This window comes from Ahaetulla prasina, chromosome 6 (genome assembly GCF_028640845.1).
Source record: "Ahaetulla prasina isolate Xishuangbanna chromosome 6, ASM2864084v1, whole genome shotgun sequence".
Lineage (NCBI taxonomy): Eukaryota > Metazoa > Chordata > Lepidosauria > Squamata > Colubridae > Ahaetulla > Ahaetulla prasina.
The window spans coordinates 7,710,188-7,728,067 of NC_080544.1; the positions used below are offsets into that span (position 1 = coordinate 7,710,188).

Below are 17,880 nucleotides of genomic sequence, written 5' to 3' on the forward strand. Positions count from 1 at the left end.
GGTCAGACCATCAGAGTTCACTCTCTCATGATGTTCTCTAGTGACATGACTCTGATTAGGTAGGTCTCCCCTAGCAGGAAAGCACCATGCCGACAGTCCATCTGGCCTTGTTCATTCCAGAATTCCAGGTTAGAAATTAGGAAACTGTGAGTTTTAATCCTGCTTTAGGAATAAAAGTCAGTTGGATGATCTTGGACCAGTCGCTATTTCTTAGCCTAATCCACTCCACAGGAATGTTGTGTACAAAACAGGAAGAAGATTGAGTTACCAGTATTTATAAAAATAATTAAAGCAGGAATTAAAAAAGTCCAAAAAACTGTTGGGTCCCTATACCATGACAGATTCTGGGGGATTGATTCAGCAAAGCCTAAAACATCTGTATGACTCCGTATAAGCCTAAACACAAAGTGCAAAATGGTATTATTTATTTGCCTTATACACTGTAAGCCGCCCTGAGTCTTCGGAGAAGGGCGGGGTATAAATGTAAACCAAAAAAAAAACAAAAAAAAACCAGGGGTCTCCAACCTTGGTCCCTTTAAGACTTGTGGACTTCAACTCCCAGAGTTCCTCAGCCAGCAAGTCTTAAAGGGACCAAGGTTGGAGACCCCTGATTTAGAAAGCATTTTGCTTTTAGTTTGGCGTGTTTAAAAAGTGATGTCAATCTTGTACGGTTTCTTTCAGCTTTCTTATTCTCCGGCTGGTGTTGGCTTTGATGGTGTCTGGGTTTTCTGGTGACCTTGTTTCCTTTTAGCTCTGATCATTTTGAGCAGATCTGCCTTTTCCAAGAATTTGATTGTGTGACATGGCTGAAATAAGTAAGGCGGAATTTTGTGATTTTGTCTTCCGGCAATATGTCTGGTTTTATATGCTCTGGTAGTTCCTCGTTTGTCATCTTTGCTGTCCAAGGAATGTGCAGGAACCTCCTCCAACATCACAGGTCTAATGAGTCGATTTTCCTCACGCCTTTTAAAAAGCACTTCAGGGCAAAAGCAAAGACATATCAAATGAGAATGGTTTAAATGTTATTTATTTGACTCTGATCATGTCTTTCAGCTCTGGGAGCATCATTGTCTTTGATTGTACGGCTTTACTGCTTCAGGAGTCTTACTGTGCCCCTCAGTATGGAAATCGTGGTACTCTATGGGTTTATTTTACTTAGGAAGAAAGGGTATATGTAGGCCCATTACCTCAAATGACTGCCCATTACATCCTTCAAAGCAAGGGTCTCCAACCTTGGTCCCTTTAAGACTTGTGGACTTCAACTCCCAGAGTCCCTCAGCCAGCAAAGCAGGGGTCTCCAACCTTGGTCCCTTTAAGACTTGTGGACTTCAACTCCCAGAGTCCCTCAGCCAGCAAAGCAGGAGTCTCCAACCTTGGCCCCTTTAAGACTTGTGGACTTCAACTCCCAGAGTCCCTCAGCCAGCAAAGCAGGAGTCTCCAACCTTGGCCCCTTTAAGATTTGTGGACTTCAACTCCCAGAGTCCCTCAGCCAGCAAAGCAGGGGTCTCCAACCTTGGTCCCTTTAAGACTTGTGGACTTCAACTCCCAGAGTCCCTCAGCCAGCAAAGCTGGCTGAGGAACTCTGGGAGTTGAAGTCCACAAGTCTTAAAGGGACCAAGGTTGGAGACCCCTGATCTAGACATTATACAACTATTTATTTGTTTGTTTCTTTGCTTCTTTGTTTATTAAATTCATGAGGGTGGCCGTGATGCTGTGACGGAAACTCCCACCATTTTTCAGTGTGTGACATAAAAATGGCCACTATATTGCAGTGGTGAAATTCAGCCGGTTCTATCCAGCTCGGGCGAACTTGTAGTCCCAACGGCAGGAGGCTCCGGCCACCCACCCTGACATCATCACTTTCCGTTTTTAACCCTCTGAGCATGCGCAAAAGGCTCTTTGCATGCGTGGAGGAGACGTGCACGAACATAGCACACGTGCGCTCACACTTCTGAACTGGTAGCGAAGGTAAGTAAATTTCACCCCTGCTATATTGATTTTATTTTTATCCTACCCTGTAGATATGCCTAACTGGACTTCTGTCCAAGACTCTCTCATTCCCTATTGAAAAGTTGAGTAAGTGATGGGGGCAGTTCTGGACTGCTGATCCCTACTTCGCTTTCCTTTTTTCAGATTCGCAAGAGAAGTAAAGCGTGTCGTGGAGGCCTAAGGGAAAACGATGAACTTCTCTCTGTTAATGGAAAGCCATGTGCTGGCCTCTCCCATGCCACCACCATGCAGATCATCGATTCTTCCAGTAATACCCTCAGCATTGTTGTTAAAAGGTAAGGGATCCTCTGGTGGGGCTGAGTGAAAGATTGATTACTCCAAACCATTTGGATAAATTGAGTATTTTGAACTGGAACAGCACCATCGAAAGCTTTTCATAAAGTTCTGGTGGGATCCTACCTGATTTCACAAATATCGCCAATTATCTCTCTCCTCCACTCAGGCGGAAGGAACACATGCATGGAAAGATCACAGTACAAAGCTATGCCAGGTTTTGCTCTGATATTTATTGTACATTGAGTCTGTCATTTGCACCTCTATAACTGTCTGGTTCGGTTCTGCAACCCAACAAGAAAAACACAGACTTCAGAGGATCATTAGAACTGCAGAAAAAATAATTGCTACCAACCTGCCTTCCATTGAGGACCTGTATACTGCACGAATCAAGAAGAGGGCCGTGAAAATATTTGCAGATCCCTCGCATCCTGGACATAAACTGTTTCAACTCCTACCCTCAAAACGACGCTATAGAGCACTGCACACCAGAACAACTAGACACAAGAACAGTTTTTCCCCGAAGGCCATCACTCTGCTAAACAAATAATTCCCTCAACATTGTCAGACTATTTACTGAATCTGCACTACTATTAATCTTCTCATAGTTCCCATCACCAATCTCTTTCCATTTATGACTGTATGACTATAACTTGTTGCTGGCAATCCTTATGATTTATATTGATATATTGACCATCAATTGTGTTGTAAATGTTGTACTTTGATGAACGTATCTTTTCTTTTATGTACACTGAGAGCATATGCACCAAGACAAATTCCTTGTGTGTCCAATCACACTTGGCCAATAAAAATTCTATTCTATTCTATTCTATTCTATTCTACATATTTTGTGGAAATGTTCATACCAGAACGAGATCCATGAGACTCTGATGCACAAGCCTTCAGACCAGGCTGAAGGCCATTTAGCTAATGCACAGCATTTTGATAGTCTCTTCTAAGAATAGAATGGAATGGAATAGAATAGAATAGAATAGAATAGAATAGAATAGAATAGAATAGAATAGAATAGAATAGAATAGAATAGAATAGAATAGAATTTTTATTGGCCAAGTGTGATTGGACACACAAGGAATTTGTCTTTGATACATATGCTCTCAGTATACATAAAAGAAATACAATAGAATAGAATAGAATAGAATAGAGAATATATTACAGAATAGAATAGAATAGAATAGAATAGAATAGAATAGAATAGAATAGAATAGAATAGAATAGAATAGAATTCTTTATTGGCCAAGTGTGATTGGACACACAAGGAATTTGTCTTGGTGCATATGCTCTCAGTATACATAAAAGAAATAGAATAGAATAGAATAGAATAGAATAGAATAGAATAGAATAGAATAGAATAGAATAGAGAATATATTACAGAATAGAATAGAATAGAATAGAATAGAATAGAATAGAATAGAATAGAATAGAATAGAATTCTTTATTGGCCAAGTGTGATTGGACACACAAGGAATTTGTCTTTGGTGCATATGCTCTCAGTATACATAAAAGAAAAGATACCTTCATCAAGGTACAACATTTACAACACAAATGATGGTCATAGGGCGCAATTTGACACTTAATGATACAACACTTAATGATAATCATAGGGTACATATAAGCAATCAGGAACAATCAATTTCAATATAAATCATAAGGATTACCAGCAACAAAGTTACAGTCACAAGTGGAAAGAGATTAGTGATGGGAATGATGAGAAGATTAATAGTAGTGCAGATTTAGTAAATAGTTTGACAGTGTTGAGGGATGTCAGATGCTTAACTGTGTTAAGCAGGATGTCACACTTGTATCATTTTTCCTATGCAAAGTTCATAATAACAATAAATCTAGCTGCTGGTACTGTACAGTACTAGAGTATTCGGGATGTAGGGCCCTTAATATTGCGGATATTATGGCTGAAATGCAATTCCATGATACAGACTCATTGCAATACATTGTGTGCATTGAGTTTTTATCTTTTAGATTTCTTACCTTAGAAATGTTAAACTAATACTTTGTAAAAATTCCTTGGTGTAACTGCATTGGGTTATGGACTTCAGAATCAACTGAGATTTTTTTAATATGTCTCTGTGTGTGTATAGTATTAGTTTAACATTTAACATTTCTAAGAAATCTAGAAGATAAAAGCCCTAAATATACTATATGTGAGATAGATAGATAGATAGATAGATAGATAGATAGATAGATAGATAGATAGATAGATAGATAGATAGATATCCAAAATTATTATGTCCCTGTCAATGTTCTGTCTCAGCAAATTGTTAAAAATCTTTGAGATGAAGATATAGAATAGAATAGAATAGAATAGAATAGAATAGAATAGAATAGAATAGAATAGAATAGAATAGAATAGAATTCTTTATTGGCCAAGTGTGATTAGACACACAAGGAATTTGTCTTGGTGCATATGCTCTCAGTATACATAAAAGAAATAGAATAGAATAGAATAGAATAGAATAGCATAGCATAGCATAGCATAGCATAGCATAGCATAGAATAGAATAGAATAGAATAGAATAGAGAATATATTACAGAATAGAATAGAATAGAATAGAATAGAATAGAATAGAATAGAATAGAATAGAATAGAATAGAATAGAATTCTTTATTGGCCAAGTGTGATTAGACACACAAGGAATTTGTCTTGGTGCATATGCTCTCAGTATACATAAAAGAAATAGAATAGAATAGAATAGAATAGAATAGCATAGCATAGCATAGCATAGCATAGCATAGCATAGCATAGAATAGAATAGAATAGAATAGAATAGAGAATATATTACAGAATAGAATAGAATAGAATAGAATAGAATAGAATAGAATAGAATAGAATAGAATAGAATAGAATTCTTTATTGACCAAGTGTGATTGGACACAAGGGATTTGTCTTGGTGCATATGCTCTCAGTATACATAAAAGAAATAGAATAGAATAGAATAGAATAGAATAGAATAGAGAATATATTACAGAATAGAATAGAATAGAATAGAATAGAATAGAATAGAATAGAATAGAATAGAATAGAATAGAATAGAATTCTTTATTGGCCAAGTGTGATTGGACACACAAGGAATTTGTCTTGGTGCATATGCTCTCAGTGTACATAAAAGAAATAGAATAGAATAGAATAGAATAGAATAGAATAGAATAGAATAGAATAGAATAGAATAGAGAATATATTACAGAATAGAATAGAATAGAATAGAATAGAATAGAATAGAATAGAATTCTTTATTGGCCAAGTGTGATTGGACACACAAGGAATTTGTCTTGGTGCATATGCTCTCAGTGTACATAAAAGAAATAGAATAGAATAGAATAGAATAGAATAGAATAGAGAATATATTACAGAATAGAACAGAACAGAACAGAATAGAATAGAATAGAATAGAATAGAATTCTTTATTGACCAAGTGTGATTGGACACACAAGGGATTTGTCTTGGTGCATATGCTCTCAGTATACATAAAGGAAATAGAATAGAATAGAATAGAATAGAATAGAATAGAATAGAATAGAATAGAATAGAATAGAATAGAGAATATATTACAGAATAGAATAGAATAGAATAGAATAGAATAGAATAGAATAGAATAGAATAGAATAGAATAGAATTCTTTATTGGCCAAGTGTGATTGGACACACAAGGAATTTGTCTTGGTGCATATGCTCTCAGTGTACATAAAAGAAATAGAATAGAATAGAATAGAATAGAATAGAATAGAATAGAATAGAATAGAGAATATATTACAGAATAGAACAGAACAGAACAGAATAGAATAGAATAGAATAGAATAGAATTCTTTATTGACCAAGTGTGATTGGACACACAAGGGATTTGTCTTGGTGCATATGCTCTCAGTATACATAAAAGAAATAAAATAGAATAGAATAGAATAGAATAGAGAATATATTACAGAATAGAATAGAATAGAATAGAATAGAATAGAATAGAATAGAATAGAATAGAATAGAATAGAATAGAATTCTTTATTGGCCAAGTGTGATTGGACACACAAGGAATTTGTCTTGGTGCATATGCTCTCAGTATACATAAAAGAAATAGAATAGAATAGAATAGAATAGAATAGAGAATATATTACAGAATAGAACAGAACAGAACAGAATAGAATAGAATAGAATAGAATTTTTATTGGCCAAGTGTGATTGGACACACAAGGAATTTGTCTTGGTGGAAACGCTCTCAGTGTACATAAAAGAAAAGATACCTTCATCAAGGTACAACACTTGGGGCCGCGATGTGGCTCAGGCTGTAAGAAGCCTGTTATTAAACACAGCTGCCTGCAATTACTGCAGGTTCTAGTCCCACCAGGCCCAAGGTTGACTCAGCCTTCCATCCTTTATAAGGTAGGTAAAATGAGGACCCAGATTGTTGGGGGGGCAATAAGTTGACTTTGTATATAAATATACAAATAGAATGAGACTATTGCCTTACACAATGTAAGCCGCCCTGAGTCTTCTGAGAAGGGCGGGATATAAATGTAAATAAAAAAAAAACACTTAATGATAGTCATAGGGTACAAATTTAACACTTAATGATACAACATTTAATGATAGTCATAGGCTAAAAATAAGCAATCAGGAAACAATCAATATCAGTATAAATCGTAAGGATACAAGCAACAAAGTTATAGTCATTCAGTCATAAGTGGAAAGAGATTGGTGATGGTAACTATGAAACGATTAATAGTAGTGCAGATTCAGTAAATAGTTTGACAGTGTTGATGGAATTATTTGTTTAGCAGAGTGATGGCCTTCGGGAAAAAACTGTTCTTGTGTCTAGTTGTTCTGGTGTGCAGTGCTCTATAGCGTCGTTTTGAGGGTAGGAGTTGAAACAGTTTATGTCCAGGATGTGATGGGTCTGCAAATATTTTCACGGCCCTCTTTTTGACTCGGGCAGTGTACAGGTCCTCAATGGAAGGCAGGTTGGTAGTAATTAATGCAGGTGGCTTAAGTGATTGAATTAGAAACAAATAAGGAGACGAGCTGTGATGTCATTCAAGCCGGCAGCTGCTAATGTAAAATTGGTACAACTGGAGGGTTTCAGGGATTCCCAGCAGCTAAACTGAGAAGAGCGATTCTATTTCAAACAGGTTCTGTTCTAGCCACACATTCTTTGTCTGTCTCCCTCCCTCTCTCTCTCTCCTTCTCCCCCCCCCAAAAAAACCCCCACTGCCAATCCATGGCAGCATTACAGATATCTGTAAATCGTGGTATGGCAAGTTACCAGTGCTGCAATATTAGCTATGCTGGAAGGAGGCACAATATTGCGTTGAAGCTAAGGAAAAGCAAGTAGAGAAGCTTTCCTGAATATAAAATGACAGAATTTGAAGGCCATCTTGGCCAACAGGTTTTGAGTACAACACAGTTCAGGGTGGGAATCTAAACGAAAGGATTCCAGACAGAAGGCTAAAGAGCTCCCATTGACTTTCTGAGTAATTGAACTCTAACAAGCAGGAGCAATTTCCTAACGATCACTTGGTATCTACCTTTTTGCAATCCAAGCAGGGGTGAAATGCTCCCGGTTCGCATTGCTTTTCCATCGGAGGTTCTCCACTGGTGAGAATTGCATCCACTTCATTGCCGTCATGGCATCCATTCCCCAGGGTCTTCCCTTTTTTCCACTCATCTTCTAACTGCTCTGGAGGGGGGTGAGGTTAATTACCATTTTATTGCTCCATTAACCATCTGGAGCAGGGGTCTCCAACCTTGGTCCCTTTAAGACTTGTGGACTTCAACTCCCAGAGTCCCTCAGCCAGCAAAGCAGGGGTCTCCAACCTTGGTCCCTTTAAGACTTGTGGACTTCAACTCCCAGAGTCCCTCAGCCAGCAAAGCAGGGGTCTCCAACCTTGGTCCCTTTAAGACTTGTGGACTTCAACTCCCAGAGTCCCTCAGCCAGCAAAGCAGGGGCCTCCAACCTTGGTCCCTTTAAGACTTGCGGACTTCAACTCCCAGAATCCCTCAGCCAGCAAAGCAGGGGGCTCCAACCTTGGTCCCTTTAAGACTTGCGGACTTCAACTCCCAGAGTCCCTCAGCCAGCAAAGCAGGGGGCTCCAACCTTGGTCCCTTTAAGACTTGCGGACTTCAATTCCCAGAGTCCCTCAGCCAGCAAAGCAGGGGGCTCCAACCTTGGTCCCTTTAAGACTTGTGGACTTCAACTCCCAGAGTCCCTCAGCCAGCAAAGCAGGGTTTTTTTAAATTTTTGTAATTTTATGGGGGTGTATATTATTTTAATTTTTGGGCAAATTTAAATCAGTTTTTTAAGGGTTGTTTTAACTATTGTGTATGTCTGTATTTTATCTGCCTGTTCACTGCCCTGAGTCCTTTGGGAGAAAGATGGTATACAAATTAAAACAACATCATCATCATCATCATCATTATCATTATTATTATTATTATTATTATTATTATTATTATTATTATTATTATTATTATTATTATTATTATTATTATTATGGTTGCTTCATTGCTGGAGGATTTTAAGAAGAGATGGACAGCCACTTGTCTGAAATGCTATATAGTCTCCTACTTGAGCAGGGGGTTGAATTAGAAGACCTCCAAGGTCCCTCCCAGCTCTATTCTGATTCTGATTCACTGGAATGCTTTAGCTACAGCAAACCCACCTGAGTGGCTTTTTTTTATTGTTTATCCCTTCCTACCTGGTTAGCCTGCCATGCTATCTTTGCGAGATAATGTGTATACAGTACACACTTTTTGGTTTGCTGTGTCACAGGTCCCTGACTGTTCCTTCCCTTATCACTACTCAGTTCTGTTCATTCAAGGAATGAATTACCTTTGGGGCTACGCCTACTCCCCAACCTCCGGACCTTTAAGCTCAAGACCTTCTTGTTTCACCGAGCAGGGCTGGCCTAATGGTTATTTTAATGGGTGGTTTTATTGATGGTTTGGTTTTATAGTTTTACTCGTTATTTTAATATTTCGGCCAATTGAATCAGATTTTTAATTGAAATATTGTGTTTTAACTTTTGTATATGTGTTTTATCTTGGCTGTAAACCACCCTGAGTCTTCGGAGAAGGGCGATATAGAAATGCAAATAATAAACAAACAAACAAACAAACAAACAAACAAACTTGCTGTGAATGTTTATTACAAGGTCATTTTAAGCAGTTCACGTGTGTGGTGTGTATGTGCGTGTATCTCACAGGTTTGGTAGGGAATACAGCTCTTATAGAATTTTTTTTTTTTTTTATTGGCCAAGTGTGATTGGACACACAAGGAATTTGTCTTGGTGCATATGCTCTCAGTGTACATAAAAGAAAAGATACGTTCATCAAGGTACAACATTTACAACACAATTGATGATCAATATATCAATATAAATCATAAGGATTGCCAGCAACAAGTTATAGTCATACAGTCATAAGTGGAAAGAGATTGGTGATGGGAACGATGAGAAGATTAATAGTAGTGCAGATTCAGTAAATATGTGTATGGGAGGGTATCTTTTATGAGCACATTGCATCCTCTCATCCAAGTAATTAATCAAGATGGACAGCAGAGGGCCAGGGATTCATCGAGAAGGAGTTTGAAATGAGGGCAGCTGGAGAACGCAGTCTAACCTCTGGGAAGTATCAAAGGTGGAATGTCAAAAAAGGGAATCCTTATAGTTTCATCCCAGCGGCCAGCAGGATGAACAGATACAAAAATGTGATGGGTCAGAAGTGGATCTTGTAACCTACACAACTGATTAAAATTCTCTTCCTTTTCTGATCTCTCCAGGGCAACGACCAGAGACCCGTCTGGGCCAAGTTTACTGCGCTCCCCTTCTCCGAAGCAATTGCAAGCTGCCTCGCTTGCTTCTCCACTAAACCGAGCCTCCCAGGGACCCAGTTCTGAAACAGGGGAGCCCCAAAGTGCCCCAGAAGCTGAGCAGTTCCAGCGGCGGCAGCTCCTGGAGAACCTGACCTCCCCACCGGACAGTGAAGCATATTATGCTGAGACAGACAGTGATGCTGATAACATGGCCCAAGAAAAGCATCGGAGAGCTCGCAAGAAGACTCCCCGCTCCCCCCCGGGGGGACCAAATAACAAAGTGGGTGAGCCACAGGATGAAGTCTCTGAGCAGAGTGGCTACGACAGCACACCTGAAGTGGTGGCACCAGGTGGAGAAGGAGAAGGGCTTGGTGGAGTGGCTAAGAGGGAGATTGTATTTCGCCCAGAAAATCAGACTGACGCACCTTTCTCAGAGAGTGAAGTTTTGTTACACCCATCCTTAGCTGAAGAGATGGCGGTTCCCCAAGAAGCTATGCTCCTTCCACATGCAACTAGGACAATTCGAGCGGAGCGCCACTTGATCCCCATGATAGGTCCTGTGGAGCACCCTGTCGATGAAGATCTGACTACCAGCTACGCAGAGAAAGCGAAACAAGCCAGTAGGTGTTCTGTAATGCTCTTCTTTTCCCCCACTAATGCTTTTTGTAAACGTTCATTTTAACTGGTGTAGAGTTTCCATCAGTTAAAGTTTAGAGTTTCCCTCAGTTAGAGTTTCCATGGGGGACACGGTGGCTCAGGGGCTAGGACGTTGAGCTTGTCGATCGAAAGGTCAGCAGCTTGGCGGTTCAAATCTTTAGTGCTGCCGTGTAACGGGGTGAGCTCCCGTTACTTGTCCCAGCTTCTGCAAACCTAGCAGTTCGAAAGCACGTAAAAATGCAAATAGAAAAAATAGGGACCATCTCTGGTGGGAAGGTAACAGCGTTCCGTGCGCCTTTGGTGTTGAGTCATGCCGGCCACATGACCACAGAGACGTCTTCGGACAGCGCTGGCTCTTCAGCTTTGAAACGGAGATGAGCACCGCCCCCTAGAGTTGGGAATGACTAGCACTTACATGCTAGGGGAACCTTTACCTTTACCTTTATTGAGTTTCCATTTCCTGATCCATGTTGCTTTGTGACATCCAGATCCAGCAGGGAAGGGTGTGAATTGCACAGAAAATACACTTTTGTTTGGTTAAGAAGAAATATCCCCAAAGTCAGACGTAGACTAAATGTAGACTGACTTTTGTCTACACACCTTCCCAGCATATGGCAAATTTTGAAGCGCCAGGTAAAGAGGATTCATTTTTAGGATAAGCAACCAGAATTTGCATGCTGGAGGTTCCTAAAGGAAGGCTGAGGGACGTGGTGGCTCAGGGGCTAGGACGTTGAGCTTGTCGATCAAAAGGTCGGCAGCTCAGCGGTTCGAATCCCTAGTGCTGCCGTGTAATGGGGTGAGCTCCCGTGACTTGTCCCAGCTTCTGCCAACCTAGCAGTTTCGAAAGCAGGTAAAAAATGCAAGTATAAAAAATAGGGACCATCTCTGGTGGGAAGGTAACAGAGTTCCGTGCGCTTTTGGTGTTGAGTCATGGCGGCCACATGACCACGGAGACATCTTTGGATAGCGCTGGCTCTTCGGCTTTGAAACGGAGATGAGCACCGCCCCCTAGAGTTGGGAACGACTAGTACGTATGTGCGAGGGGAACCTTGACTTTTATCTTTACAGAGTTTCCATTTCCTGAACCGTGTTGCTTTGTGACATCCAGATCCAGCAGGGAAGGGTGTGAACTGCACAGAAAATACACTTTTGTTTGGTTAAGAAGAAATATCCCCAAAGTCAGACGTAGACTAAATGTAGACTGACTTTTGTCTACACACTTTCCCAGCAAACGGCAAATTTTGAAACTCCAGGTAAAGAGGATTCATTTTTAGGATAAGCAACCAGAATTTGCATGCTGGAGGTTCCTAAAGGAAGGCTGAGAGACGCGGTGGCTCAGGGGCTAGGACGTTGAGCTTGTCTATCGAAAGGTCAACAGTTCAGTGGTTCGAATCCCTAGTGCTGCTGTGTAATGGAGTGAGCTCCTGCTACTTGTCCCAGCTTCTGCCAACCTAGCAGTTTCGAAAGCACGTAAAAATGCAAGTAGAAAAAATAGGGACCACCTTTGGTGGGAAGGTAACAGCGTTCTGTGCGCCTTTGACGTTGAGTCATGCCAGCCACATGACCACGGAGACGTCTTCGGACAGCGCTGGCTCTTCGGCTTTGAAACGGAGATGAGCACCGCTCCCTGAAGTCGGAAAGGACTAGCACGTATGTGCGAGGGGAATCTTTACCTGTACCTTAAAGGAATGCTAGGAAACTCTGTATTTTAAAGAACATTTGAGGGAGGGGTGCAGAATAGCCCTTCTCTGCCTGAGGCTGTAAAGACCCGGCACCAATCAAAACACTTTTTGTGAAGCAACTGATCAACACTGACAGGGTAAGCCACTAGTATATGAAAATAAGAGCAAACTCCATTCTCTTCTAGTACTGATGATGTTCCTTAGTTTGGTAATGAAACATCTACAAGAAAACCATCAAGCTCAGAGAGCACCAAGGACCCCACAGTTCAACCCTGAGTTATAAATATTCTCTTCTATCAATAAACCCTTTTTGACTAGGGGGACTCAGAGCCTGCCTTACATGAGATGGCTCCCAGTGGAATTCATGCTAAATTTTGGTATGATTTCTTTAAATAAGAAATGTAGAATTATAATGGCTGAGTCTTTGATCCTTCATACATCAAAAACATACAAAGCTAAATGATAAACAAATAAAAACCAGATTTGAAAAAAAGAAAAGGCTCAGAAAAGAAAAAGAGTGAAAGTGTAAGAAAGAAAGGAAAACCGAAAAAGAATGACTTCCAACTTCCTTTGGTACAGATATGAGTAAAAAAAAAAAATTAGGATTAACTTTTTACATTATTTCCATAATCCCATATCTAATCATCAAAGCCCCAGATCATATTTAATTTCAGTTTCTCACAAAAAGTCCAGTAATGGTTCATATCGCTTTAGTCACTATTTGTTAAGGAAACCACAACGGATTTATCTAATTGCACCAAACTCTAAATAAAACAGGAATGGAAAATCCTAAACTCTAGCCTAGACCCATGCTTCTCAACTTTGACAATTTTAGGGTGCATGGACTTCAATTCCCAGAATTCCCCAAGCAGCATGAAGTTCGCCCATCTTAAATTTGCCAAAACTGAAAAACGCTGATCTACAAATAGGGATTTTTCCATTCTTCTTTTACTGGTTCCTACTTACTTATGAGCAATCATAGTGAAAAATTCTCACTCCACCTCAGAGAAACCACAATTCCCTCACTAACCTGTTTTCCATGTTCTCCTGCATGCAGGGCACGGGTGAAATCTACTTACCTTCCCTATCGGTTCAAAAGTGTGCGCGCGCCATCGTCACGTTCCGATTTTTGACCTTCTGCGTATATGCAGAAGGCTTTGGGCATGTGCAGAGGGTTCAAAACCAGGAAGTAATGATGTCCGGGAGGGTGGGCGGAGCCTTGCACTGCCACCGCTACCAGTTCGCCGAACCACGCGATACTGGCGCTACCGGTTTGCGCGAGCCAAATAGAACTGGCAGGATTTCACCACTGGTGAAGGGCAGCAAAAGAAGACCATGAGACTGCCAGTTAAAAAAAAAAATTGCAGTCAGAGCTTCCACCTTCTAGGGGGAAAAGATCTCAAAAAGTTAGAAGGTCTGAAAAAAAGAATTCTTTCCTATTGCAATTAATCAACCCAAGGCAAGTATTTATACTAGACAAATTGCTAAGGGATGATCTCAATTCTCTCTTGAAATGGGATGTAGTTGAGAGTTGGGTGGGCTGAGAGTCCTTAGTTCCTCCCACTCGATTGACTGCTTCATTGGTATCATGCCCCTCGTGGAGCTTCCTAGAAGATTGACCTCGCCCCATTCCTAAGAGGACCATAAGGGGCGTGCATAAGCGCACAAACGTTCCTACCGTTCCTGTCCTATTGTTTTTCTTTTCTTCTTCTTATATATATATATACTTATACCTCCTAATATTTACTCATATATATGTTTATATACTATATAATCTTTTTGTATGATGTTGTGACAAAATAAATAAAATAAATAAAATAAATAATAAAATAAATAAAATAAAAGCCTTTTCGGACCTCAGACTCAGCCTTAAAATATAGTACTTAAGGTGCTAGGTGAGAAACAAAAGACCCTGCATTCTAGTCCTGCCTTAGGCACCACGGTAGCTGGATTACCTTGGATAGATAGGCCAATCCTTCTCCTAGAACAGGGGTCTGCAAACTTGGCTCTTTTAAGACTTGTGGACTTCAACTCCCAGCTTTGCTGGCTGAGGAACTCTGAGAGTTGAAGTCCACAAGTCTTAAAAGAGCCAAGTTTGCAGACTCCTGTCCTAGAAAGAGGCAACGACAAGCCATTTCTGAAAAACCTTGCAAGGCCTAATCCAGGCAGTTCCTAGGAGTCAAGACTGACTTGAAGGTACATACATTACATTTATTTGCTCTATGGGCTTTTCTCGCAAGTTGTTCATGACTTGGAAATCTTATTGACAGTTCTTACGGAACAGCTTAAAAGAAGGAACCCAATTAGATAATCCCTAGCTGTTTTTTTTCTCACCCAACCAGAACTTAACAACCCACTTTGTGCCAGGTGGGGCTTTATAGATGAGCTAGAATTTGCTAAGTTCCTTTCACTGTCTGAGGCTGGTGCTGTGCCCAAAAGCATGCTAAAAGTTTTCATCTGTTCCTGCCAACAATGGCTTTTCCATGGCTTTGCTTTCTACTGTTGGTATTACTTGGGCAGAAAGATACTACTTGTTAAGTTCGGGAAGTAACGAGGCTGGAGACCAGGGTAGTGACAACAGCTCTTTAATATAGGGTGAACCCAGCAACAGGCAGGGGGAAAAACCTCTCCTTTTATACAGTTCTGGTGGAGGCTTCGACCAATCAGCAACGTGCTGATTTCCCGCTCAAATATTTAAAGGTACAAACATGAATACATAACACTCCTCCCCTCCCAGAAAACACTTTGCCTCTATTTACATATTTATTTACATGTTATTTTTCGACGTAGTCACGCAAATAACCTGGGCGTCTCCTAGTTCTTTCTGACCTGCGCGGTTCAGTTCTGGGTGGTGTTTTGAGCTGGTCGGAGGGGCTGTTGTCTCCTCCCAGCTCTTTCTCTGGGCCAACGGGCTCCGGATTATTGGCCGACTCTTTTTCTTGGCCATCCGCCTTGGATTAATTTTGAACTTTCCTGCTGCTTCCCTCGGGACCTGATGGCGTCGCTGGAACTCTGGGACCTCAGCTAAGTCTTGCGCCCCCGGTCATTGTCAGCTGTGGATTCAAATTGGTATTGGTCATGATCTGTTCCATTTGGTTCGGTTTGATCAGTTATTCGCTTCTTAACTGATCTATGTGGCGCCCACACTCGGTTGTCGGGTAGCTCTACCACGCATTTATTTTGGGCCGGTTATCTTTATTATTTGTCCTGAACCAACTAGGGCCGTCCCCATAGTTTCGGCCCACACCCGGTCGCCTATGCTCATTTCCTTGTCTTTTCTAGTTCCCCTTGTAACCCTCGGGTGTGTAATGGGGTTCAAGCGGTCAAGTGGGCACCGGAGTTTCCGTCCCATTAGCAATTCGGCTGGGCTTTTCCGGTGGCGTGCTTGGGGTTCTGTGCTGGACGGCTAGGAAAGTCTATTTTGTTTGCCAGTCACCTGGCTTGAGCCTGGACAATGCCTCCTTAGCGCCCGGACGGAACGCCTGCAAGGCCATTCGACGCAGGGTGGAAAGGCGCAGAGAGGGCATGTCGGATGCCTTCCTCTGCCAGGTATTCTTCAAACTGGGCTGCCGTGAATTGGGGCCCATTGTCGGACACCAGAGTGTCCGGCAACCCGTGAGTTGCGAATAGGTGGCGCAGAGTTGCGATTACTGCTTCGGCCGTAGTGGATTTCATGATTATGATCTCCAACCATTTAGAAAATGCATCCACAACCACTAGGAATGTTTGGCCATGGAAAGGGCCAGCAAAGTCAATGTGGATTCTTGACCAGGGCCCTTGGGGCTTTTCCCATTCTCTGACTGGGGCCGTTGGGGGTAGAGGTCTGGACTCTTGGCAAGCTTGGCATTTCCCTACCCTCTCAGCAATCTCTGCGCCCATGAGTGGCCACCATACATAGCTTCTAGCTAACCCCTTCATCCTTACGATCCCTGGGTGACCCTCGTGGAGGAGGTCCAATACCTTTCCCCTTAGCTTATCAGGAATTATTACACGATCACCCCATAACAGGCACCCCCCTTGAGCCGAGAGCTCATCTCGTTTTTTAACAAATTCTTTGAACCGTTCGCCCGGCGCAGCGGGCCACCCTCTCTGTACCCAACCGAGTACAGTCCTTAACACAATGTCCCGGTATGATGCCCGAGCCACTTCCTTAGATGTGACTGGGCCAGAGTCCAACGAGTCAATAAGTAGGATGGGCGTCCCCGGAGTGGGGTCTTCGGTCGCCCCTGGTAGTGGGCATCGGCCGTCTGCATGCCCCACTTCTTTTCCTGGTCGATGCTGCAGCTTGTAGAGTAAGCGCCAAGAATATAGTCCATCGGGTCAAGCGTGGCGAAAGTGCCACAGGCGTTGGTGATGTCGCCAGCCAGTATCCCTAGTAGCGGTCTGTGGTCAGTCACGATTTCAAAATTCCGCCCAAAGACATACTCGTGGAATTTTTGACCCCTGACACAATGGCTAGTGCTTCTTTGTCTAATTGGCTGTAGTTCCTCTCTGGGAGGACATCGTTCTAGAGTAGAGCTATAGGGGCTTCTGTGCCGTTTGAAGTCTATGGCTGAGTACAGCCCCACCCCATAAGGAGCATAACCAGCACTAGGGGTAATGAGTCGTGATATTGGATGAGCAGGCTATCACTTGAGAGCAGGTTCTTTACTGCTTCAAAAGCCCTATTTTCTGACTTTCCCAAGACCAAACAGTATTTTTCCTAAGAGCCTATGCAGCGGTTCCATAGCAGTTGCTTTGTTCTTTAAAAGACCGCGTAAAATTAACCAATCCCAGGAATGCCTGCAGCTCTGCTTTGTTTTGGCGCTGGAGCCTTCCTAATTGCCTTAACCTTGCTCTCAGTAGGGTGAATTCCTTTCTTGTCTATCCGGTAGCCCAAGAAATCGAGATTCGACCCCTATCTGGCATTTGTTTGTCTTGACTTTTAATCCGGCTGTCCGGAAAATGCTCAAGACCTTTCTTAACCGCTCCCCAATTCCTCCATGTTTTCCCTGAAATTAGGACATCATCAGTAGGAACTACCCTGGGAGCCCCTGCAGTAGTCGTTCCATCAGGTTTTGGAACAGCCCTGGTGCCACACTGACCCCAAATTGCAATCGGGTGCACTTGAAGGCCCCCTGTGCGTCACAATCGTTTGGGCTTGGCTGTGCGGGTCTACTGGCAGTTGTTGGTAGGCTTGGGCCAAGTCTAACTTTGCAAAGACTTGCCCTTGCCCCAAAGAGTGCAATAAGTGTTGCACCACTGGAACCGGTAAGCGCTTTTCTGTAAGGCTTTGTTAAGCGTCGCCTTGTAGTCAGCGCAAATTCTAATTGACCCGTCCGGTTTTATGGGGTGACGATTGGCGTCTCCCACTTTGCGTGATCGACTGGCACCAAAATCCCTGATTTATGAGCTTGTCCAGCTCCTTATCGATTTTTGGTTTTAGGGCAA

The 17,880-nt window shown here is 41.9% G+C and overlaps 1 protein-coding gene across 1 annotated transcript in view; it reads left to right on the plus strand.

Moving 5' to 3' along the window:
• The window catches only part of SYNPO2L (synaptopodin 2 like), a 71,733-nt gene that overhangs the window by 12,508 nt on the left and 41,345 nt on the right, over positions 1–17,880 (plus strand). The window contains exons 2-3 of the mRNA XM_058188576.1: positions 2,134–2,285; positions 10,079–10,731. Of these exons, the coding sequence (XP_058044559.1) occupies positions 2,134–2,285; positions 10,079–10,731 (805 nt within the window). The remainder of the gene's footprint in view (positions 1–2,133; positions 2,286–10,078; positions 10,732–17,880) is intronic.